Source organism: Bombus bifarius, unplaced genomic scaffold, assembly GCF_011952205.1.
Source record: "Bombus bifarius isolate JDL3187 unplaced genomic scaffold, Bbif_JDL3187 scf7180000008162, whole genome shotgun sequence".
Taxonomy (NCBI): Eukaryota; Metazoa; Arthropoda; class Insecta; order Hymenoptera; family Apidae; genus Bombus; species Bombus bifarius.
Genome location: NW_022884484.1, coordinates 1,764,037 through 1,789,713, shown reverse-complemented (window position 1 = coordinate 1,789,713; position 25,677 = coordinate 1,764,037). Strand labels below are relative to the sequence as shown.

The 25,677-nt window shown below is 31.9% G+C and overlaps 2 protein-coding genes and 1 long non-coding RNA gene across 4 annotated transcripts; 1 reads left to right on the top strand and 2 right to left on the bottom strand.

The window, feature by feature from the left end:
• Positions 1-8,657: 8,657 nt before the first annotated feature.
• Positions 8,658-11,975, bottom strand: LOC117208821. Its single transcript, XR_004487775.1, has 4 exons — positions 10,877-11,975; positions 10,491-10,557; positions 10,160-10,227; positions 8,658-9,921 (listed from the first exon to the last, which is right to left on the bottom strand). It is a non-coding gene; the product is annotated as an uncharacterized LOC117208821 (long non-coding RNA).
• A 2,696-nt stretch (positions 11,976-14,671) lies between these two features.
• Positions 14,672-24,388, top strand: LOC117208833 (ribosomal protein S6 kinase delta-1). Its single transcript, XM_033450235.1, has 7 exons — positions 14,672-15,347; positions 15,597-16,730; positions 16,828-16,961; positions 17,025-18,141; positions 18,221-18,316; positions 18,390-18,476; positions 23,995-24,388. The coding sequence occupies exons 1-7, from the start codon at positions 15,252-15,254 to the stop codon at positions 24,163-24,165; spliced, it is 2,835 nt and encodes a 944-aa protein (XP_033306126.1). The 5' UTR covers positions 14,672-15,251; the 3' UTR covers positions 24,166-24,388.
• Positions 18,952-25,629, bottom strand: LOC117208831 (structural maintenance of chromosomes protein 2). Of its 2 annotated transcripts, none has more exons than XM_033450233.1 (8): positions 23,086-23,253; positions 22,446-22,868; positions 22,094-22,372; positions 21,251-22,024; positions 20,548-21,135; positions 19,868-20,489; positions 19,529-19,782; positions 18,952-19,446 (listed from the first exon to the last, which is right to left on the bottom strand). In XM_033450233.1, the coding sequence occupies exons 1-8, from the start codon at positions 23,251-23,253 to the stop codon at positions 19,021-19,023; spliced, it is 3,534 nt and encodes a 1,177-aa protein (XP_033306124.1). In that variant the 3' UTR covers positions 18,952-19,020. The 2 variants fall into 2 exon arrangements, with proteins under 2 accessions (XP_033306124.1, XP_033306125.1); XM_033450234.1 differs by lacking the exon at positions 23,086-23,253 and adding an exon at positions 25,498-25,629 and having other exon boundaries at positions 19,021-19,446.
• Positions 25,630-25,677: the final 48 nt, after the last annotated feature.

Genomic DNA, 25,677 nt, shown 5'->3' with positions numbered 1-25,677 from the left:
TAATACAGATAAATTCTACAACTAACTGATAAAATATTAGATCGATAAAAAACTATCACAGAAATCTAAACAAATTACCATTTCATTTAACATAACAGAGACATGACTGTACGTATATGATACAATACCTAAATTGCACTTTTTCGGAGAACGAGTTGTTTCCTTTTCAGCAATATTACACTGCTTCGTTATAAGTTGTATCTTGTACTATTCATGCATGCATTTCAAATGTTCTTTATTTAAAAATCCTCGAATAAAATCACAAACGTACAGAGAAAACCCAACAGCAGAACTTTTTGACTAATCTAACACAAATAATAGGTGTGTGAGACAAATATAAAGCGTCTCCCATTCTTCATACAAGAAAGTAAATATTGAAAACTATCAATCAATTTATCAAGAAAAATCCGTCACGAGAATAATCCGCGGCGTTCAATTTTGCGTGGGTCAGGGAGTACGAAGCGTGCAAAATCCACACGCAAACAGAAGGGAGAGGGTGTAGAAGACAGAAGAGTTTGATCGTGCATCCAAGAGCGACCTAGTAACGGAGTTCTGCGCGTGACAGAGGTCACGGTACGGGCATTATTTTTCTTCCCCTTTCGAATTCTGGACCGAGGCGCGAGAGGTGAACAGGGACAAGAGAAACAAAGAGAAAAGGTGAATCCGGGTAAAAGGAAGCGAGTTTGTCGTAACAGCGGGTACTGACTTTATCGGCCTTTCGAGTTTATTTATTTCTCTTTTACAAGAGGTGCAACCCCCGCATTTTCACGCTCTCGAACCAAACCACCCCTTTCTCCCCACCAATCTCTCTCTATCTTTTTCTTTCACTCACGCTCTGTTTCTCTACTTCTATTCTGACACTTCTATTCAACGACGGCCAGCCCCGTTTTCTACGTAGCACGCATTCATTTCGCCCCTCTTCAACCATCCACCCACCCCATCGCACAAGACCTCTCCCGGCCACTCTTTCCATCGGTTATTTATTCGCGATAGTTCCTACTTTTTACGGTTTACGAGGCTATATCGACGGCCTTTGTTCGTGGCCGTCCCTCCAGCCAGCTCCTCGTTTCCCATCTGCCGATAAGAAACACGAGCCACCGTCGCCCCCTCCCCCCGACACTCTACTCGACTGGCGTGTCGAAACAGAAATTCCTCGCCCTTCGACGACGAGAAAGCTCGCCTGACTGGAAGATCTTTTCGAACGAACGGCCCAAAGCAGCGATCGTTGCGATAATTCTTGATAAACAAGGAAGTAGACGGATACGGAAAGGTGAATTTGATTGAACTTGCTAAGTGAAATGCGAGTATGAAGAATTGTGGAGCGAAGAATAATGTGAGAGAAGTGGAGGTTGATCAGAGATTTAATGAAAATTGATTTGTCGATGGTCGAGAGATAATCGATTGGCTTTTTCGCTTTCACGGAATTTCGCTCTATATTTTAAGATCAGTCAGGCTGCTTGGTTTCAAGAAACTTTATTAATCTGAATAACGCTTGAAGCTTTCGTACAGTATCGTATTCGATTATACAAACTTGCCCAAGTTCAACTTCTTCTTTATTAGATGAGATGGGAAAGCGAGATACTTCGTAACAAACGTCGCCAGCTTAAAATCGTCGCGTTTTCAAATTCCGGTGATTTCACGGCAGCCAGTATGAAAACGCACATAAGTCACCGGGAACGATTAGCGGGCGAACTAATTGAGAAAACCACTTCGCCGTGGAAAACATAAGGTTCGAGCGCACACTGTTACACGTGGCTGTTGTTACACGAGCGTAAGGCTAACCAACATGCTCGCGGTCGTCACAACGTGGAAGATTAATCGCTTTAATTTCCGAGACATGATTAATCATAATTAACAGGGTTGGCTTGCTAGAACGATAGAAGAGGAAACGGAGAGGATAGAAAAAGGTGGGGATAATGGGAAAAAAGAGTAGAGGGAAAAATAGGGGGGAGTTTCGCGTTCGCGTCGCGCGGAATCATTTAAGCGAAGGAGCGAAAAAAAAATGGAACCGGGCATGAAAAATTCATGCGAACCGAGCACGGGTATTAACAAGTTGTTACGAGCAGGAAAATAGACGATCAGAAGATAAATGTAATAACTTGGCCGCTTTGGATCGAGATGCGTGTGAACTTCTATGGATATTTCCATCGGCTGCTGGATTAAACGTGGCTATGTAAATTGCGCTGTTTTAAATTACAGTACTCAACGTGGAGAGTTTTCTTTTCGCCCCTGTATTAATATTGCTCTGTTCAAAGTTAATTTCATCAATCCATTAAGGACCAACGTTGCGTTAACGCAATATTTCATTTCCAATTTTTTTCTAGTCAATTTATGTTATTAAGTTCTGTTTCTTTTTTCATAATAATGAGCTTATGAGAGGACCTGTTTCATATTTCGTTCGCCGTTACTTATTCTTCCGAGAAATTTGAAAAAATTGAAGTATTTATCGTGCAATATAATAAACAAAGTTTTTAATACAATAATAATATATTGTTTATAGCTTTTATGTTTTTCAATTTTTGTCCTTAATGAGTCAATGCAACCTTTATTTATGTACCGGAATGGCTGTTCTTTCTTTTTTTATTTTTAAATTAATTTTTATACAATTATTGACAGAAATCGAATCATGGCAAACTATATTAGCTGAACATTAACCCCAATTAAAAATTTAGGGCATACAGAGTTCTAAACATATCGATCCATGTCACTATTTTAATTAATAATCGGCACTTTGTTGTATCAAACTGTATCGAATAAGCGAACTTAATTATCACACAATCCGAAACACGAAAAAAGGAACCCTCTTCATCGTTCATACTTCTAATAGAACTGGAGTACGTTTACTCTCTATGAAAATATCATCAGAAATATATTTTAAAGCGACTTAGGACCATAATTCGAGCACCTCCGACATTCTATTTACCGTTCCAAACAGAGCAAAATGAAATTAAAGAACGAAGGTTGGAGGGAGGGAGGGGGGTCTATGAGAGAGAACATCAACGACCTTTTCACCCCCAAAATGAATAATATTCCAACGAGTGCAAGAACGCAATTTCGAGCTCTAGTTGCCACTTAACGCCTGTGAAAACGACGTTCCTGCAACCTTCTTGAGGAAACAGTGTTTTTCGCAAATTAAGAGATTCGCAATAATGGCCTTAATGGTCCTGTAAGGGTACAAACTGAAATTACGTTACCACTTAAACGCGGTTATTTATCGCCTACTTTATTATTACCGCCTACGAGATTTTCGTGTGCCTTCGTGTTCAGGACACCGGTTCGCTGTTAAACGACGTTGCACCTCGTTGGCTGTACTTTCAATTAATTTCAACTCCTTTTCCCCGGTTTTTGCCCCGTGGTTTCTCGTTACGTCGGGTTTATCGCGCGAGAGGCATAAGGATCGGCCAAGCTTTTTCGGTAGTATAAACTATAAACAGGGAACAGTGAATCATATTTATTCGAGCAACGCAATTATTCTCAACCGTTATACGTGCAATTTAGCTTCTTCATCAGGAAATTCGTTTAACCGGCTACGTGTATCCTTCCTTTTTTCTTTTTCCGTCATTTCACGTCTACCTTCTGTGTAAAACTTAATGAATCTTTGCCTTGAAGATTATATCATTACCGGTGCAAGATTCTACGGATTATACGAAACCGATTAAAACGGTGAAATGAAATTAAGATCGTATACTCTACGATGTGTCTTTTCGAGAAACTGCTATTTAATTGATTTAAGATATGAAAATTTGATAAAAAAAACTTATATTTTTCAATACTTCTATTTTTGAGTTTGTAACATAGTATTGTAAGGAAGTTTTTAGCATAATGTGAATTAAACACATATTCATGAACACTCTATGTACGTACTTATACCCGTACATTGTCTTTCTTTCTTTCTTTCACGGCAAAACATAAAAGTATAAATATAAAGATAAAAATCACAACGAAGAAGAGAGAAAAGGAAAAAGCGAGTGGAAGTAGCTCGAAGGAGAAATCGTCTCTTCGGGATTAATTTCGGACCGTCATTTTAAAGACAGCGACTCGTAATTACAAAAGTTCGCCGGCTTGGAAACGAAGAACAGCAATTCGAGGGTAACGGAACGAGAGGTGAAGAAAAATCGAGAAGAACCAACACGAACGCACATTCGTTACATAATAAAAGCGTCGAAATCTCGACGCGAGTCTAAGATCTCACGGCTCAGAGACGTTATATGAAGTCCTTTAAGCCTCGCTGCCCGATCGGAAAGTATTTCTCATTTGGCCTTTGAGGCTGCTCTCAGGATTACCTCCCGCGACCACCTCCAACCCCGGCACACATCCACCGAAGACATCAATAACGCCAACTCGAAACTTTCGCTCTGCCTCGAAGTGTTTCTCCTGCCCTCCTCTTCCCTCGTCCCTCCACCATCCTCCTGCTTTTTCCTCCTCCTTCCTTTCTGCTCTTCCTTTTTTTTACATTTTTTGTAGCGCACGTCAAATGGCCCGAAAAGCATTGAACTTTACTCGAGAAGTGACAAATGGCCATCACGAACGAGCTACGAAATATGAGAGAATCCAGAGTAAGATCGCAAACTTCGAAAAAGAAATAATAAGGATATCCGGTGGATGATCGTTGAATTTTAATCGTGCATGGGTATCCTTAGATTTTTGGAATCATTCGTTGGTTAGAGAAAGAAGGGAGAGTTTACTTGTCGTTTATGCCAAACTCTTGGGAATAATCTCGTCGGCCTTCCTTCTACGTGCCGTTATCTTTTTACGTGCTCTTTCGCTTCTCGTGGGAATATATCGTATCCTAGTTACAGTTGCAGATTTTTGGAATCGCTCGTCGACTAACCGTTTAATAATTTACCTGCTCCCTAACTTGTAGATCGTTTCGATTATCGAATAAATTTTTGTTCGTTATAATTGATTTGTTTCTTTATTAAATACATTTTGTAATTAAGAAACGACTTCGTAATAGACTAAGATGACTCGTTGATATATTATTTTAGACATTAATAATGTTAGGAAATATTTGAAGAATTATTCCACGAGGTACAACTTTTCACGATATCAAAAACATCCTTTTTTAGCTTTGTCACACTCGATTGCGTTGCTTCGCTTTGTATGATATCACGTATTTCTATTGTGCTTGACTATTGCGATGACTTAATGGCGTGAGAACGCTTTGTTATTGTAGATGGTGTGGTAAAGATGAATGTCTTTTTAAAATTAAATATTAAGCATCTATTTTTGTATGAAAGGAGAGACATCTAGCACACCTTCAAACACTGATAAGAAACGAATGTGTAATTACAAATAGAATTAAACTTTTGTTGCACTAAACTTTCTGTTCCAAAGAGTTAAAAATGTGTCACAGTGTACGAGTTTTCTATATTTCGGAAGATTCAAAACAAAATCGCATTAATTCCACAGAGATTTTCTCTTCAACTAATTAATATCATTTCGAATATCGCCATCTTATGCCTCAGGGCGAAAAAATACGAGCAACCTCGCTCGAGAAAGAAAGAAGAAATTCTCGAAATATCGAACTATACGCGTTTTAACCCTCTGGTAAAGAGAAGAGAAAAAGAGAGGCACAAAAGGACACGAGATTTCAGCCTGATGTGGTAGAGATAGATGAAGAAATATTCGAAACCGAGAACGATGAGAAGAGATGGTTAAAGACGCCCAGTGCATCAAGTAGATCAAACATTTGTGTTGGTTTCCGGCAAAAGAGCATGTGAAAGGAATGAAGAGGAGAAATTCTTTTAACCAAATGACGTGAAGAAGAGAAGAGGGGAAAAAAGGTACAAAGGCTATAGAGAGAAGAAAGAAAAAAATAAAGAAGATAGGAAACGTCTGCGATTTTAAACCCTTTCGAAGAGAGAACTGAGGTAGCAGTCGGTAAGAAGGTTCGAGGAGGGTGGAAATAAAAAGTTCTGCAAATTTGAGTGGTGGTTTTAACGTTGGTCTACGAACTACCCCTGGCTGACCGTCTATAAAACCACCGTCTCGACTACGTTAATGCCACTGAAGGCGATTCGCCTACTTCGATCGATTGTAATTAAATGGAAACGCTTTTACCCTTCTCGCCCGATATCCTCGTCGTTCCACCCCATCATCTTTTTATCACGCCGCTGAATATTCGGTTGCGAAAGTTGAGGATCGTAAGAAAACGCGATGTCATACGAGGCCCGTCAAAATGACTGAAGAACACACAATGTAAATAAGTGTAACGGCTTAATTTTTCACACTTTTAGATTTTAAACACTCATGATGAGTAGTAAGTGTTATTTTTAATAGTGCATTCGAATTCCTAAATCGAGTTCCTCAATAAACGCATACGCAGTACGATTCAACTATGTCCAAGCCTAACGTTTTCACTAGTCTGAGCTTCCAAAAACTTTGAGGAAGCGCTAAGATTCTTATCAATTGTATAATCATTCGTTAAGTTAAATGTTCGAGACTTTTTTCAATAAAAATAAAAGTTCAGAGCAGATGAATTTAATGGATGAAATTTCGCATGAAGTGTTAAGTGAACGTTACATATTCAGCATATTAATTAAAGAATATACAGGTATCGTAATATACATATATATAGACACGTAACAGTTTTATTGCTAGATTATCTACATACGATAAGAAAAGAATAAATGCACAAAGTAATTGTACGATAAGCGAGATTGAGATGTAGGGATATGGAGAAATATAATAAATATTGGTTGAGTGAAGAGAAAAGAAGATATATACTTGGTAAAAAAGGAAGCTAAGGAACACTGAAACACTTATTAAAGGAATGCACAAAGCTCGGAAGAGTACATTTGAAGAAGCAGGAGCTATTGTCAGAGACATATCGCACAAAAGTTATAGACTGGTATAGGAGTTTGAAAATGGCGAGGAGATAGGTGCAAAAAAGCGAGAAGGAGAAGTATGAGACGGAACGTGGGCAAATAAGTAAGGAATGTAAATAAGAACAATGAAATAAACAAGTAGATAAGAATGTAAAAGGAAATGTAAATAAACACTTAACGTACGAAACCAAAAATATGTGCAAAAGTAATATACATATGAATGGGGGAAAGACTACAATATTAAAATGTAAGAATGTTAAAGTATAGTACGATTATAGTAAAGTATGTAAAAGCTGAAACAAATAAATACCACTACTACTACTACAGACATCGTAATTGTAATTTGAATATAATAATCCTCAGTCAAAAAAAAATTGAAATTAAAATTTCAGATCAAAGTAAACTTCCCTAAAAATAGAATCTGTCTCTATTTAATTGGAGACATAATCCCAACCATACGTTCAATATTATAGAGAGTTAATTAAACAAATTGAAAAACACTTTATCAAATATAAGATGATACTACAAAAGATGAATTTTATTATTAAATATTGCTTCAACCTCATCGACAAACATATAGGACAATAGGTTGAACAGAAATCAATATGGTTTCTGTAGGTACGTTTTATGAGACAAATTCAATATGATATCAGAAATACATATTTCGGTATAAACGAAGGAAAAAAGGACGAACCTGACCTTTTCAAACAGACCAAACCGGGGGATCCTTTCACTTTGTGTCGTTCTCGTAAGAGTATTACAACCAGTTCTCTGGCTGTCCGATCGGCAATGATTTCCAAATGGCATTCACGGTTCTCCGTTTGCAGTAAGCCGTAATACCGTAAATGTGGTCGATTGTAAGTGCAGATTTCCAGACGGACCAGCCTCGAGCAGAAAGCTCCACGTGAAATTGCAGCTTACATCTACACATCCTTCAATCCCCATCAAATTAAAAGCGGTATTCTGTTAAATCGCATCCCACGGCCTTCATATACGAACAACCACCTTTCAACGAGAAACTTCTGTCAACTTTTGTCAACCGATTTTATAATTATCAGTACACACTTATTCATATGGAATATAAAAATTTATGTTATTTCATTTTACATTCACGTGCTAGATTTCTCTTTGATATGAGGAGGAAAATTTAGAAAATTCTTCTATAAAATTCATAAACTTAAAAAAAAAGTTCAATGTACGTGATTACTTTGATCACCATAAAGGGAATATTAATTTAAATAGTAAACAGAAGATCAAATATAAATTCTCGTTCAACCAACAAAGTTTATTCCTATAGAATTAAACAAGAAATTGAAAGTAATCAACAGACTGAAAGTAGCTCTGTCGACTATGAAAGCCACAAGTAAAGTGCTTCGTGATGGTGTAAAATTAAAATGAGAAAAATAAGAAAACATAACACAAGCTATTGGTTTTACGTAGAAATATTTGAGTGAAGTAGAAAGGGAAGTGAAAGAAAGTAAGCGAGTATTTGAACGCAGGTGAATAGTGACACCTTAAAATCGATTCGTTTACGGTACAGAAATAGACAGGAAACACCGTGTCCTGAAGGAATCCCGCAAATGGGACGGGGGATGCGATCGTGGCGTCGCTTCGCCGTATTAGAATTTAAAAGCATCTCGTTGACGTGACTCCTACCCTTCTGGCTTTCAAGTCACCGATAACGATCGACATTAATTAAAGTAATCGTCTTAGCGGTGGGAGCGCACAGGTTTCGTCGAGAATAAATAATTTATAAGATCTGGAGTGAGGTGGCGAGTACAACGAAGGGAGTACGACGAAGGACAAAAGGATGGCCGTTACGGAATATACATATTTATTCATCTAACAGGCGTACATTTTTTTGCATAATGTCTACAAAGTGCATCGACTACCAACTGCAATTTGAAGAACAGATATGGTTATATACCATACATAATTTCACGGTGGAAGACAAGGTTTATTGAATACCAAAGTTCTAATAAAATCCTAAAATGTATAACGATATAACGAACATGTATTAATAGATTATGAAACGTTGTATACGTATAATAATAATCATTATATACTAAAGTAATCCTTTCCTTTCTTAAGTAGTCTTTAATTTTATACTATTATCGTTCGATAGATATGATGACTTGAATAAGTTTAAACAATGAAAATCTTAAATACAATTTATACAGAATATGACGTTACTTTTATGCATGTTACTTGTCATTTAGTAATCATTTTAAAAATTTAAGTTAAATTACTTACTCTGTTTTCGAATTCGATCATAGCCAAAAAATGATATACGAAATATGTATTTATCTTATTCGATCGCTGCATTAAGAAAATATTAATTACAAGTTATATATACTTCATAGAGCATATGCACCCCCCCCTTGTTTAACATATAAATTTATTGTTAGATATAAGAATAATTAAAGATGCGAATCTCATAGACAGAACATTGTTGCGCCATCTAGAAGCGAAATTGTATCTCATTGAAAGCAATCGATTGCACCATGAAACTGTCGTACCCTGTGTACGTAAACTCACATTATTATTTAAGAACGAGATCGTCTGTCGTTTTTAACTGTGGTTCTAATCACCGACGAGGTATAGAATAGACCTGATATGCAATGCTTCTTCACACCCCATATTTTTGAGGTAATTTTACTCTTATACCATTTTTATGTCGCATGCAACGTTATCGATTCAGCATAGTAGTGGCCTGAACCGAAACAAAAATTTCCTATGAAACTACAAATAAGAAATCGAACAGAACACATCTTACAAATGAAGTACCTACATACAGAATTGTACACTTCTGTAATATGTATCTTGTATGATAGACAAGAAAATGTTACTACTCACGAGTACAATAAATACCCGCAGTCACTATGCTCGTCAAAAATTCTACGTATACAGCCAATCACCCGTGTCGATTCGGACCTTTCATCCTTCGACATGATTGAGAGACCGCAGGAATAAAAATACATGCGACTCACGATTAGATGTGAAGAATGTTGTCCTCGATATTGTTCTGATCCAAGGGAGTTCGTCATCAAGCCATCATCAAATTGGAATCACCGAATTCAATGGGAAAAAACTGTAACAAAACATAGAATATTTTAATTTACTCGTAATGATGGTGTTAATTACTTTAAAAGTTTTTATTTAAAATAAAAGACTAATTTCTGCTAAATAAAAATTTTTAGTAATAATATTCAATTCAAGAATGAAAAATGTTCAACTTGTCAAATTTTCAATCAGATTTTATTTTTTAATGAATAATAATTATCGTAGAATATACAGAATTGAATTAAACAAAATAAATAGTTACTTACATTCTTTGGTTTTGAAGCACAAGTAAGTCTTTTCCAGGGAACAGGAAGAACGGAAAGGAGTGACATACCTTTAACAAAATATGAATTGTTATAATTTATTTTGAGAAGCACATTGATGATTAATAAAAAAATCTGACATAATAAAATATGAAATTCTATAAAAACAGAACTTTAATAACAAAAATGTTAAACTCCTAATAAACTCTAATTACTATAGGAATTGGAATGCTAATAAAAAAATTAAAAGTCAGACTTTAATTTCTAATTAATAGTAATTACAGCGAAATACAAAGAATAAAATTAATAAAATACAATGTGCAAAGATTCTTACATGCTGAAATTTGAAGTACCGCTTCATCCTTCCCAGAGAAGAGGAAAAAATGGAAATTATGAAAAACCTATAACAAAACATGTGAAATGCTATAATTTGTCCCTGAAAACGGACTTTTGGTTCTTAAAAAATGTTAAATAACGAAAAACAAAACTCTATTCAAATTTGAAATTTTAATAACAAAAAGAATTGAAATTCTAATACAGCTTAATTGTTAAAATAAAAATTGGTACCCTGACATAAAAATTAAAAATCTAGAAATTGAAATTCTACTGATTTCTGAACGTTAAATGTTTTTATTGTATACCTCAACATTAGAACTTTGATGTTTTTTTCAATAGAAGTTAATAGTAATTCAAACTAAATATGAATAATAAAATACTTACATTGTCGAGCTCCAAGAGGCTTTATCCTCTTGCGAGACCTGCGACTCTACTACCGTAAGCGAATGTTTAACAAAAAAAGAAGAAAAATAATAGGCTATTAACACGTCCGTTCAAATCAAGTGACAATTGGCGAACACACTGACTCTACTTTCGCGTCTGATTATTATAATTAAATTTAATGAAAGTTATTACGCTCTAAAAAAATATGAAAAGTAATATAACGCAGCAAACACTGACTTTACTGACTGCATTGCGCGCAGTCACAAAAATTTTCTGCAAGAAAAAATTCTTATTAAAATACTACTTTTCTTCTTCTTCTTATCCAGTGTTCATTTATGAAAATACTGCTTTTTCAAAATTATAAAGTAATTATTATTCATTTACCACAGACAAATATCATATTACATAGATTACACAGATATCATATTAGAATATGAAATATTTAATATGGAGTTATTAGTTACAATATTATTCAAATCTCTATCAATATTCCATAATGCACCCAATTTGTCCATTATTAGAGTTTCAAATACATTTTATACTAACGAAATATGTCTTCAAACCTGCCTGCAATAGCATTTCTTCTAGAAAATAATAGGAATTATTAAAAAAATTGTGAAGTGACAATATTATTGCAGAAAATTCGCGGGAATGCAGCAAAATATAAGTTATTTTAATTTAATTTAAATAGAACTTTGGAGATTCTACGTTAATGTTAAATAATAAAGCATTTCATTTAGTATGTTTGAAATAAAAAATTAATTTAATATGTATCTATATCCGAAATAAGAAGCGGTTAATGGTGTCTTCACCTTCGTATTCTTAATAAATCATAAAGTAATTTATAATTTTGTTATATTAAGTATTAGTGGTGTTAACATTGCGAATTATTTGTTAAGAATCGATTACATACTAAATAAATATTACCAAGTGTCCAATAGAAAGAACAAACAAACGTATAAATACGTTTGCCTTCATTAGAATAAGTCAAGTGTTACCGTATCTGCATAGAAAACTATCGAATTAATCAGACACCGTGGCGTTCTTTCGAATTTCGTGGCGTCTGTCTAATGTCTTCAAATTTTCCTCGCAATCAAGCAATGATCTGCACAAAAAGAGACCGAAACATTAAAATAAGTATATAAAAGTAACAAATTATACCAAAGTGAAGCAATTAATTGGGTTTTAGCGATTAAGGTTAAAGTTGCTTCTGAAACCTCATTGTACAAGCTACCCGTAAATACGATAACAAAAAATAGATCAAAGAAAAAAAGATAATCTAATAATGGATTCTAATAGATTATAATGAATTAACGAATAAAATGTACATTAATTAGACATAGCAGTAGCGTGAATTTGGTAGAAAAATCACTAAAAAAATACTACGTAGTAGAAAGAGGACACTTGTTGCAGAGTATAGATACATCTAATCAATCCGATTTTCGTCCATAGAATGATCCCCGCGTGTCGATTTTCCAAACGGAATTCGGCTGGCGAGGGGTGGGGAGGACGTCACCGGTAAGTCGAGTGTGTACGAACAAGAGTCGTCGAATTCTTGGAAAGGAAATGTTTCCAACAGGCCGATATTATGCTTCAAGAAAAAAACAATACGTCAGACTGAAACGCGGAGATACGCATATAAAGTAAACACGCACGAATTGATATAACGTAAACGAACAAAATTAAAATAAAATATCGTAAAATTATTATTACCGTAAAATCGAACGACTATCGAATTATGTTTCGTTAATTACCATAATTTGATGTATAAAAGAAAAGAAAAAGAAAGTAAAAAATATAAGGGATAGACTATCAAGGAAAATAAAGGGAAAGAAGAAAGCCAAAGGAAATAAAAAGGAATAGAATTTCATTCTAATAATACGTGATTTGCGCCTTTCGATGTAGGTGATTTTGATCGAAAACTAATAACCATCTATTCACATGGAAAAACGACAAATCACTATAAATTGTATTATAAAATGAACCAAATGAATATTCTCGCCATTTTAAACCAATGTCTTCGTATTGTATATTAAATTTTCCACGAACGACGAATTTACGACGAATTCTCGACAGTTACTTCTTCTTTTCAATATGACACCGCGCGAAATGGAGTAATTTCAAATTTTAATTTCAAAATTTACCACCAGAGTACGATTGATTCAGGAACGTATCACGTTCTATCAGTACACAGATACTAATCGAATTTTCCTGAAAATTTCCATATTCGTATGTTTACATGACAATACGACAAATCACTATAAATTGTGTTAACATATAGCAGAATAATAGTTATTACCAACTACGCCCAGCATTTAGTTAAATTGTTTCTCTCTAAAGGACAACAATAAAAATATGACAATTTTCATGATCGACCTCAAGCACTAGATCCGTTTGCAATATGTTAATAACTGTAAATACATAACGATTCAAATTAAGATTCTCACCATTTTGAAGCATTTAATATGTCGATGTATATTAAACTTTCCATATCTATAACGAACTCTCTGCAGTTACTTCCACTTTTCAATACGAGATCACCGCGCAAAATGATGTAACTTAAAATTTAATTCCTATTTCTACCATCAAGAACACAGATGACTCAGGTACGTATTATCCTGGTATTATGTTCTATTACCCTGATACTGCATTTTCTCGGTACTTACTTTCATAGGAAATTCTACAAAAAATGAAAAAATTTGAAATTTTTTACGCAAGTTAATTACATAATTCTTTCTAATATACATATAAATTATGTATTATATTATGATAAAACATAAGATTTTGTAATAGTGTAGATATCTTATCGATAAATAGTATTAATTTATGTCGTGTTTTCCAAATATTAATATTCCGTAATATTACTATTTGAAAAAGGATACAAGCATCAATATTTCCCAATATTACTATTCGAAGAATGATACCAACCTAAGAACTACGCAATCTGCAGCCCAAAGTCTATCGCATTTATGTATGTAATGTATATTCCATATACATACATGTATATATATTTCTATATATATAATCTTTTATTAGATATGTTTCCAAAATTCCTTTCTCTTCCATTAGGCAAGAAATAAAATAATAACAACCATCATGAGACGCCATAGAATATATCAAGATATCGCAAAACATTGTATAAAAAGACATCGCTCAGGATATCACGAAAGACATTACACAAATCTTAAGTCTCAATTTTAGTATACTCATAAAGGTTGATTTACTTGATCAGTATATATATGTATTTATCCACAGAAGCAAGTTTCTGTTGATTTTTTTACTCTTTCATTGTTCTTTTCGTCCTATTCATTGGACATAATTAAGTTATCCATAAATAAGAGTATGTATAAGTATAAAATTTTATATTTCATTTGCAATTATAGAATATCCTTCCTATATGTATTTTATTTATAATTTCATAGAGGGCTTTAGTTTTAATTCAAACCGCTACTATATTAGATCGATAACGTCGCATGCGACACGAAAGTGGTATATAGTGTCATATATACACCACATAGTAATGGATGGTAGAAACACGTGACATAAAATGCATTGAAGGTACGACGTGATATTAAGTCCATCCTTTATTTCGTCTGCGAATTACATAAACCAAAGAATAGTATAATGTAAAATACATGATTTCATAGAATTGTATTTTAAAAGATTATATCATTAAAGCATTCTCTACAGTATATTGTAAACCCAGTTTAATATTAATGATTGTTCAAATATAAACAAATCTGACAACTTCTAAAATTAGCATTGGAGATAAGAAAGCAGATATATATGTTTGTAAGAGGGTAGCTTTTAAAGAACGTCAATGATAATCACTTTACTTTGTCCTACACGTCAATTTCTATTCCGATTCCTATTCTATGTATGTTGTTCTATCCTTAAGTCTATAACATCGCATCGCAAGCGCAGTACCACTCAGGTGGTGAAAAAGAAAGGGTTGAGTGGAAATAATCGTTCTTTTTCGTTCAGTTGCAATACATAAATAGTAAATAGTGAGACGAGGTTGCATTGAGAATTGCAATCTAATTCATTGTGACAATTGTCAAAAATAGTAAAAAAAAAACTCGTAATTCCACACTTGTTCATTTGTAGTGCGTAGGAAGTATACGAATTTCATAAAAAAAATAAAACCACATATATTATAAACAATCATCTACTATAACCAACTAGCTTATCACACCAATAAATGTAAATATATATGAGTGACATTTATTGAGAATCAATCATTCGCGACATACATGCCACGTAAACGAAGAAAAAAGCCAGATGCATGAAAGTATGATGACAGAAATACACAAATTAAAACGATAAAGCGATCAATTTATTGAGCTTCTGGTTTTATAGTTAAAGTGTATAAACAATGGCACCCACTAAAGACAAATGGGTGAGGCGTTTTATTATTCCAGAAACGACACGGCATAAGAAAGGCTTTACTATTTACAAAGTCACGTCTGTGGTATGATATAAAATATCAATATAATGTATATAGAGTAAAACAGTCCGATAATCAGATAAATTAACAATCAAATATCAAAGAAGATATCTTTAAATTCATTTATTTGCTTTTTCTCGTGGTTTTTTAATATTATATTAATTTTAAAATTCATTTTTAATACATGTTGTGATAAATTAACATATTCTATGATTTAATTATAGAAATGTTGTGAGTCATAATTTCTAACTATATATATTTATATATTTTTAGGTATTTTTGAAAAGCTCTCATGAAGAAATTTCTAAAGTATCTGTATGGAAACGTTATAATGACTTTAAGAAACTCCACTCAGAATTAAATGTATTATACTCGCAATCGCGAATTAAGGAAAGCTATCCATCATTTCCAAAGCCAAAATTTTTTGGCAGATTTGAAGCTGAAGTTATTGAAGAGAGAAGGGAATGTGCATTAAAGTTTCTAGAATTTATAGGCAGGCATTCGTATTTATACTCTAGTGACATTTTCATAAAGTTCTTTGAATCTAGTCATGCAGATTATTATTTAAATGATTGCTCTCAATCTCTTAGTTCTGATACATCTGCAGAGGAGGATCGTCATACTTACATAAATTCTCTGCCAAATAATGTTTCTCAAAGTATTCTTCAACCTAAAGGTATTCAAACTTCATTGACAAATTTATCTGCTACTAAAAATGAAGTAAAGCAATCTCAAGAAGCATCTGAATCCAAAGAACAAATTTTATCACAAAATGATTTAAGTCATGAAACTGAAAATAAAAAAGTATCTATGACAAAAAGCAAGTATAATAAATTGCTAATAGAAGATAATGATCACAGTAAAATTGTCTCTGAATTAGGAGATAATCAATTAATTTGTAACAAAAATAACAATTGCTATAAAGATAAAAATTATAATGTTAGGAGTAATTCTGCAATTGTACAAACATCAGACACTAATATAAATACTGATACTACTAGTAACGATTTAAACACTTCAATAAATACTCATGAAGATTCCGATCTGCCACAATCATGGACAGATTCACCACAATATATTTTAGTTGCATCTGCACATATGAGTGCAGCTGTCAAGCATGAAGACCTTGCAGAGTATGAAGAAGCATTTACTCAATATAAAATGGGAATCTCTAGTCTTCGATCTGGTGTTGAATCTGATACAAATAAAAAAAGGGCAGAAAAAATTAAAGAAAAGATATCAAAATATTTAGACCATGCTGAGAAGCTTTATAATAGATATCTAAATTGTAATATTTCAGTGTTAAATAAACCTATATCAGAACTTCAATATTACAAAGTATTGAAAATAATAGAGTCAGTAATGCTTGTAAAGGATATTCGTCAAAACTGCTTCAACATTGTAAAAGTAACATTATATAGATAATTTAAAGATGTAATTTGATTACAGCAAAAATATGGAACACCAAAGTAAATTCATTTAACATTTCTCTTAATAATTTCAGGCCATAGAAAAGTTATCTTCAAATAAAGAAAGTATAAATAATTATATATTACGTGGTGAAATACCATACATGGTCCGTTTACATGCATGTGTTGAAACAGAAACAAGTGTATTCCTGATCCTACAACATCTGAGGTATGTATTAAGAATAACATTATTATCTGATATTCATTGAAAACTAACTGAATTACATTATAGCCATGGAAGATTGTGGGATTTTATAACATCACATTACAATCCCAATAATAATAAAAATTGTGATAAAAAAACTGCAAAAGATGATACTGAAAAAACAATCGATGTTAGTGATATTACTTTAAGGAAAAATGATGTAAATGAAACTGAAAGCACTATACTCAAGGAAAATGTAAACCTTATAAGTACAAATACCAAAGTACAAATGGAGATACATCCGATTACAGTAGAAGAAAATTACGAAAAATATACCGATGTATCTACTACGCAATTATTAGAGAAGGCACAAATACTGTTACAATCGGTTAATGCAACTTTAAAGGAAAGTAATTCGGTTGTTAATCGTTTATGTGAATCGGACTGCTTCATAAATCATGAGAATAGTACTTCGTTATTAAATTTTAAAAACAGTATATACCAATCAAAAAGTTGCAATGAAGTATCAGTAGATATTAATGATATATCATTAAAAATTGACGGCATGAATGAATCCATTATAAACGAAAAAATACCTGAGAGAAATGTGATAACTTCTAATTACTTGTCACAAAATAATAGCAGTGCTAGTTCATCGTTAAAAAATAGTTACAAAAATCTTCATTTTGAAAGAAAAAAGTCAACAAGTTCTTTAGATAGTACATATTTTGCAGTAGAGAATAAAAATGATAATATTCAAAAAAAATACGAATTAAATAAATTAATAGAAATTAATAATCAACTAGAAACGAATACCTATTGCATATCAAATAATCAGCAAATTCAAAGGAATGTATTTCTAACGGAATCAACAAAAAACAGTAATGTAGACACTGAACAGGTACTTTGGACAATACCAGAAAATGTAATTCGTCTTTGGTCTGCTGAAATACTTTTAGCGCTAGAAGCATTACATCAGCAAGAAGTTCTTGTGTTTGACTTAAAACCTGATAATATATTGCTTGATGATAATGAGCACGTACAGTTAACATATGTTGTACCTCGTCACGATATAGATTTATTAAAATACAAATATCCATACTCATCTCCCGAATTATGCACGTTTTCACCTATGATTCCTCTTACATCCGCTACGGATATTTGGAGTTTTGGTGTTATATTATATGAATTAATAGTTGGCAATGTATGTAAAAATAAAAATAAAAATTTTCCTACAGAAATATGATATAAGACAGATACTATATAATTACTTTTTATTGCAGAAATTTCAAGCAAAGCACCCCGGTCTATTTCAGTCACATTCCATACTTAACATTCCTAGCAAGCTTTCTGAAAATGCGAAGTCTTTGCTTCTTAATGTATGTTTTTACATCAAATTTTATATTTAAATGATCTATAAACATAAAATATACATTTTTTGCGCATTTGCAGATTCTAAAATATGAACCAAACGAAAGGATGACAATACCTGAGATAAAACAACATCCGTTCTTCAAAGATATTAATTGGTCAAGTTTGGTAAATACACTCTAAAGATATAAGAAATTTGTTCGTACTATGTTTTTAGAGAATATATCGATATTAAAAAAATTCCCATCAATGATGGATTCCTTTTAAAACAGAGATTTATAGCTCTTCTTTTGAGTAAGATATACATATTTGAACAGTATTTTACAAAAGCATTTATACATTCACAAAATATTAAAATTTACTAATTATATGTATATTTTATAAAGATGTAGTTTATGAAGACAAAGTTAATTTTTTATCATTATCATTTATTATTATACTCATATGTAAATATATGTATATATAATATAATCGATATAATTCTAGAAATATAAATTATATTTCTATATCTTGATATGGAATCCAATATTTGGAATTTTTTTAATAATGAAAATATGATATACGCACTTCAGACATAATTTATAAAAATTACACAACATACTATTGTACAGGAGCATCATTTTAAAAAAATACTTATTAGATATAAAATTAATTTATATATATGTATATTTATACAAATAGATTTATGTAGATTGAAAAATGTATGATATATTTACTTAACTCTTATTCTTTCACTTCTAGACACTGTTGACATTCCATCAATAAATCTAGTTGTAAATATTACATTAGCATTGTTAAACATTCCATCCTTTAATGACACAACAATAAATTGTGAATGTTTAAAGTGTTTTTTTAACATTATACCAATATTCTCCGTATGAGAAAGATCTAATGCAGCATCAACTTCATCCAAAATATAAAGTGGAGCAGGTTTGAATAAAAGCATAGCCAATATTAGGGACAAGGCAACCAAAGATCTTTGTCCCCCAGATAATTCTCCTAACGATTCTTTCCAAATTCCAGAAAATGCAATTTTCACTTCTAATCCTTCAGTAACTGTTTGATTCTCAGGGGGTTGCAATTTTGCATCAGCTCCTGGCAGTAAACTACTGAAAATTGATCCAAAATCTTTGTTTACCTAAAAATTGACATATAATAATTATATAATATAAATTTGATATGTAAGTTAATTCAACTTAATTAAAATTAAATAACTATACTTGTTCCCAAGCTTCCAATAATGTTTCTTTCTTTTTCTCATCCAAATGCTTAATTGTCTCTAATATTTTTCGTTTGTCATTTTCAACTATTTTCTTTTTCTTCACCATTTCATTATATTGTTCTTCCTCTTTATCAAGAAGACTAATAGCACGTGTATTGATATTTCGGCTCAAATTTTCACGGATTGATTGCAGCTGTTGTATTTTTTGTTCCATTTCATTCGGTTTATTGACATTAAAATCATAAATACCGCCTATAAAACATAAATATTTTATAGATACACTACTTAAAAATTGAAAACAAATGCAATATGTAATTGAAATGTAAAAAGAAGTTACCAGCTTTCCCAAAATAAATTTTATTCTCTTCAATCCATTCATACTTCCGTGTAAGTTCTGAAACTTTTTCTTTACAATCTGTAGCAATATTTTTAATTGAATTAATTTCATGGTTTAGCTTTTTAATATCTAATTCTGCTTCTTTACTTTGTTTTATGATATCTTCTTTTCGTATCATAAGCTTCTGCATATAAACATTTTGCTTATTAATAATGTCTTTTTGTTCTTTTATACCAGATTGTATATGTTTTACATTAGCTTTCACTTCATTTAATTCTTGTTCCAACACAGTTACTTTTTCTTCTACTACATTCAATTTTTCTTCGGATGTTACTAATTGTTCTTTCCCAGCTACAATACTTTTCTGTAATTCTTCTATTTCCAACTTAAGCACTTCTGCTTCTTGTTCTCGTTTTTCCCACTCTTTACGGCTATTTTCAGCTTTTTTCTTTAATTTTTCTAATTCAGATTTGGCTTCATTTAATTGTCTTTCACGGATATTACCAGCATCTTTCAATTGATGCTCCAGATTTTGAGCATGTGTAGTACTTTCCATCTCATTTTTTTCTGCCACTGCCATTGTTTGCAAAAATTGTTCGATACTTTTCTCCAAGGATTCAATCTGTAAAGAACTTATTAAGTAGCTATTCATTCTTGTAAATTATATTTATTCTACATACCTCTTCTTTTATTTTATAATATTCTGTTTGTTCTAATCTTTGTTTCACCATATCGATTTCGTAGTTCCGTAAATCGAACGTTTGTTTTAATGAAGTGTATTTTTCAGCAACACTCTTTATATTCATTAATGTAGACTCAACATTTTGAAGCGCTTGTTTTTTGAAATTTAATTTATTTTGTACAGTTTTTAATTCATCTAATTTCAAAAGCACTGATCCAGTTTTTAATGCTGCACCACCAGATAACGTACCAGCAGGATCAACAACATCTCCTTCTAAAGTAACACACTTTTTCATTATATTATCATGAAATGCTATCTTTTTAGCAGTTTCAATGTCTTTACAAATAAAGATTTGTCCAAAAATCCAAGTCATAGCAGGTGTAGTTTCTGTTGGAAAATCTATGAGAGACAATGCTGGTTGAACATTTTCCACACCACCTATCTTCTGTGCTAAATTAATTAATTGATTATCCATAGGTCTTCCATTTACTTTATTCAAAGGAATAATAGTTACACGTCTTTGTAACTGACCATGTTGAAGTATTTTCTTGCTAGTAGTTTCTGTATCTACTATTACATTATATAACTGAAATTTTTAGAATTCATTAAGATATTAAATTTGAATATACGAGTATTACAAGTATTTATGAGCATAATAATATTACTTAGAAAATAAATTTTATGTAAAAATCATTAAATACCTTCCCTCCTGCAGCTATATCTAAAGCATATGCTGCTTTTTTATCTTTTACTGTGATTAATTTGCATACGACTCCTTTCACAGAATCATGTTTAAAATTAGGATCTGGTTTTTGATATTCAAATCTAATTTGAGGATATCTTGATTCAAAATGATCCACTTCTTCTTCCAATGTTAATACTTCGTTCGTTAGTGCACGTTTTTCTTCTCTAAGTCGTTCTACAGATCCATCTTCGTAATTTAATTTCTTTAATTCGTTTTTTAAATATTTTATTTCTTTTTCTTTGTTTTCAAGATCTTTAGTATATTTTTTGTATTCATCTCCAGTATTTTTTAAATCTACTTTCCTTTTCTTTAGTTGTTCTCTATTATGATTTAATGTCATTTCACATTGCTTACGTTGCGTTTGTGCTTCTGTTACATTTTGCTTGGCACTTATTAATTGCTGTTCCAATGTTGCGTTTTCGCCATCTTGACTTTCTAACAAACCAGAACTAATTTTTTGGTACTTTTCTTGCGCTAGTAATACTGCCTTACAATCCTGTTCATCTGTCTCTTTTAATGTCCTAAAAAGATCTTCAACTTTGGCATATTCTTTCTGCTTTGATGTAAAAGCATTTTCATCATCGACTACGTTAGCTTTTAATTGTTCTATTTCTTTTTTGCCAGTTTTAATATCTTCTTTATTACTATTAACTTCAGCTGTCAATTTAAATTGTTTCTTTTCTGCTTCTTTTAATTCATTCTCCAAAGATTCTAATTGACCTCCTGCTTCCTATAAAAATAAGATAGATGAATAAAAAATGTAAAAATGTAACAATACATTTTTATTTAAAATACATACTGCATCCCTTTTTTTAGCCATTTCATCTAATTCTTTCTCTATATTCTTAAGTTCTTCATCACCAGCACTAATGGTTTTTTTTTTATCTTCTATTTTATTTTTGACATTTTGTACATTCTCTTCTGCATTCTGACATTCTCTTAAGGCTGTCACGTATCTCCATGCCAAGTAAATTCTCTTACAGTGATCTAATTCTCTTTCTATACGTTGAAACTCAACATATTGTGTTTTTTCTTCTTTAAGTTTTGTTAGTTTTGGTCCTATCTCTTCTTTTAAAATCTGAAATAAAATACTTTCATTCAATTACGTACTATTAAATTAGACAGACTTAATTGTTAGAATTAATCCATACATCATTTATTTCCTTTAGTTTACTATCTTTCTTTTCTATGGTTTTTAAAGCAGCTTCTTTCTTATTTTCATACATTCGAGTACCTGCAGCTTCTTCTATCATAGACAAAATTTCCATAGGCTTCATATTCAAAACTTTCGTAATTCTTCCTTGCATTATCAAAAAATGTGGATTATTTACATTCAATTGGACAGAACAAAACATATCTTGGACACGTTTATTTTGTACATTAGATCCATTGATCAAGTATTTATTTTTGCCACCAATTACAACTTGTCTTGTAACTGTTATCTCTTCATGATGTTCATATCCCATAGGTGACGAATTTCTATCTCTATTGTCAAATGTTATAGTAACACTAGCTTTCTTTATACCTGCTTGACCAGATTTATAAACTAAGTCTTGTAATGATGTTGCGCGCACCTATCATAAAAGGATAAAAAATACGTTTCTTCCAATTAATTTAATACAAATATTAATGTCTGAGTAAAATTGTTTAAAGCATATTTATAATGTAACTATACGCAACTCGCATCACATTATTTTCAATAAAACTATAATTGTATTAAAAAGCAAGAGTACACTGAGGTTACAATTAAGATATTTCATTAATAAAAAAAGGTAAAAAACAATGTGTCACCTGTCCAAGATTCGAAATTCCCAGAACAAAGCATATTGCATCGAGAATGTTTGATTTCCCGCTACCATTAAATCCTGTGATCGCGTTAAATTCTTTATCGAACCCATTTATTTCGATTCTTTTTCCATATGATTTGAATCCTTCCAATACCATAGACTTAATATACATTGTACAGTCAAGTAAATGTACTTGAAAATATCACTTCAGTTGCACTTATCGCACTAAAGAAAACTATAAATTCAAATTGTGGACACTGACCGGTATAACATATCATTTAGGATAATATAGAGTGGGAACTTGGGAATAAGTAGCCATCCGCAGCCATCGACATCTCTTCCACATTTGAGTTCCAAAATTCACTTAAAAATTTATGTATAAATCTCTCATTTAATTTTGTGACTATTATTACAATTATCAATAATTTCGATTAATATTTTGTTCCAAAATATAGCGAATATAATTTATTATAAAATATAAAGTGAAAAGTCATTTTACGATCTAGGGTATTTTAGAATGACTTTTCTAACACGCACCCAACCTGTGGTATAAAATGTCAATGACGAGCTAGCATCTCGATCTAATTAAGTTTCGGTTTCAAATCACAACAAAACATTTTAGAATATTAGAAGAATATCATTTTATTTTTTAAATACTTTATTAGAGAGAAGGCGTGAAACTACAAAGAAAATAATTTCTTTAGCACTAAAATAAAAGGTAATTTGAAAATTATTGAAATTAAAATTAGTGTAAAATGTATTTTATAGAATCGGATATAAGATTACAATACAATTCAATAAATCAAAGTTTATATTATTCGCAGTATAATAATTTTTAATAATAACTGCAAATTTGAATTCTATTTGTGTTTATACATAATATATAGACTTTCTTAAATTATTGTATTATTAGGACCGCTATGAATATCCCACCAATTCAACAACCAGGAACAATTGGAGTAGGCCAAATGACACAGCCTGTAAATCCTCAGCTTCCGCAAAATCCACAACAAACGCAACAGCCACAGGTTCAGCAGCAACAGCAACAACAACAACAACAACAGCAAACTCAAGAAAAGCTTGACAATATTTCCAAAGTTAAATCATTAATTGGTCCATTAAGGGAATCATTAGCCATAGCTCTTAAAACTGCAGCACATACATTACATCAAAACAGTTTGGTAGATGTTGGATCTCTAAAGGGCGGTGTGGATCAGTCTGATCATCGATTCAATAAAAATATGGAAGAATTTTATTCAATTTGCGATCAGATAGAATTACACTTAAAGACTTCTATAGAATGTCTATCACAAAATTCTAGCTCTGTAAGGTACCTACCAGTATCTGTTATACCAACACGTACTGATACTGTTGGAGCTCAAGAAGGACCTGCTTTAACATATCCTCAGTTTTTGATGACTGTAAGAGCTCAAGTTTCATTTGTTCGTGAAATTCATGATACTTTATTTTCTGCTGCACAATCAATAACATCAGATGATTGAATGACTCTGTTAATAGGAAATTTATTATGATAAAAATAATAATAGTTAATTACTAATTTATAATACTGTAAGTCCAATTTTTTATGTGTCTTTTTTTGTGCCTTGTACAGCATAATGCAATAATGTATAGTTATACTGTTTTAATAAAATTCTAATTTATTTTATCTAAAAGAGATTTTTATTTTATCTTTTTATACTATATATTTTTCTTTATTAATACATCTAAGATTCTTCATACCTCCATCTATAATAAGATATCAGTTCTGTGAATCATAACAAGTACATTATGTAAGAACAATAAAACAAATCAGTAGTCATTCGATTTGTATGAACTCTTACTAGATGAACATACAATGGATGAACATGTTTACAATTATAAGAAGTAATGTCAAGACATTTGCATTAAAAAAAAGAGTACTAATATGAATATCATGAAATTTTAATTGTTCTATTCATTACTAAGTTCAACTGTATGAGACATAGAATTCTTGCACAATTTCCAATGCTTTCTACATACGTATATTTAAACATTAAAAGCAAACAAATATCAGTATGTGGCCCCTAATGTATCCTTGTGTACAACAATATTGATTAGATATTCATCGGAATTAAAAGTATGATATTCAAATTAATGTTAATGTTAAGGTAAAGCAGAAACAATATATCAATAGAAAGAAACTTTTGAAAGAGTTTTATATATTATAAGATGTTAACTCGCCCTATTATTTTTAACCAAACTGTTTATTTCGATCAAACCACAATTGACTGAGAAATGAAATACATCGATCTGAACATAAACAGAAGCAGATAAAAAAGTATGAAAGCTGGAAGATAGTAAGAAATAGCGGATCAACACAGAAAGCCGCTTATCAGCCGTATGTTTTAGTAAGCACGTAGAAATAGGAAGGACATACCGGTAAAAGAGGAGGGGAGGAGAGGCGTGCAGGAAGCGCTACTGTCAGTTGGATTGGTGTTTTGTCGCGGCGCGCCGAGTGATCATTTGAAAAGGAAGGACCACCTCTGTTCACCATATTTGGCAAACTTTCCCTAATATGGTAACGTCTACTTCTAAATATGGCAGCCGGGGACGCCCT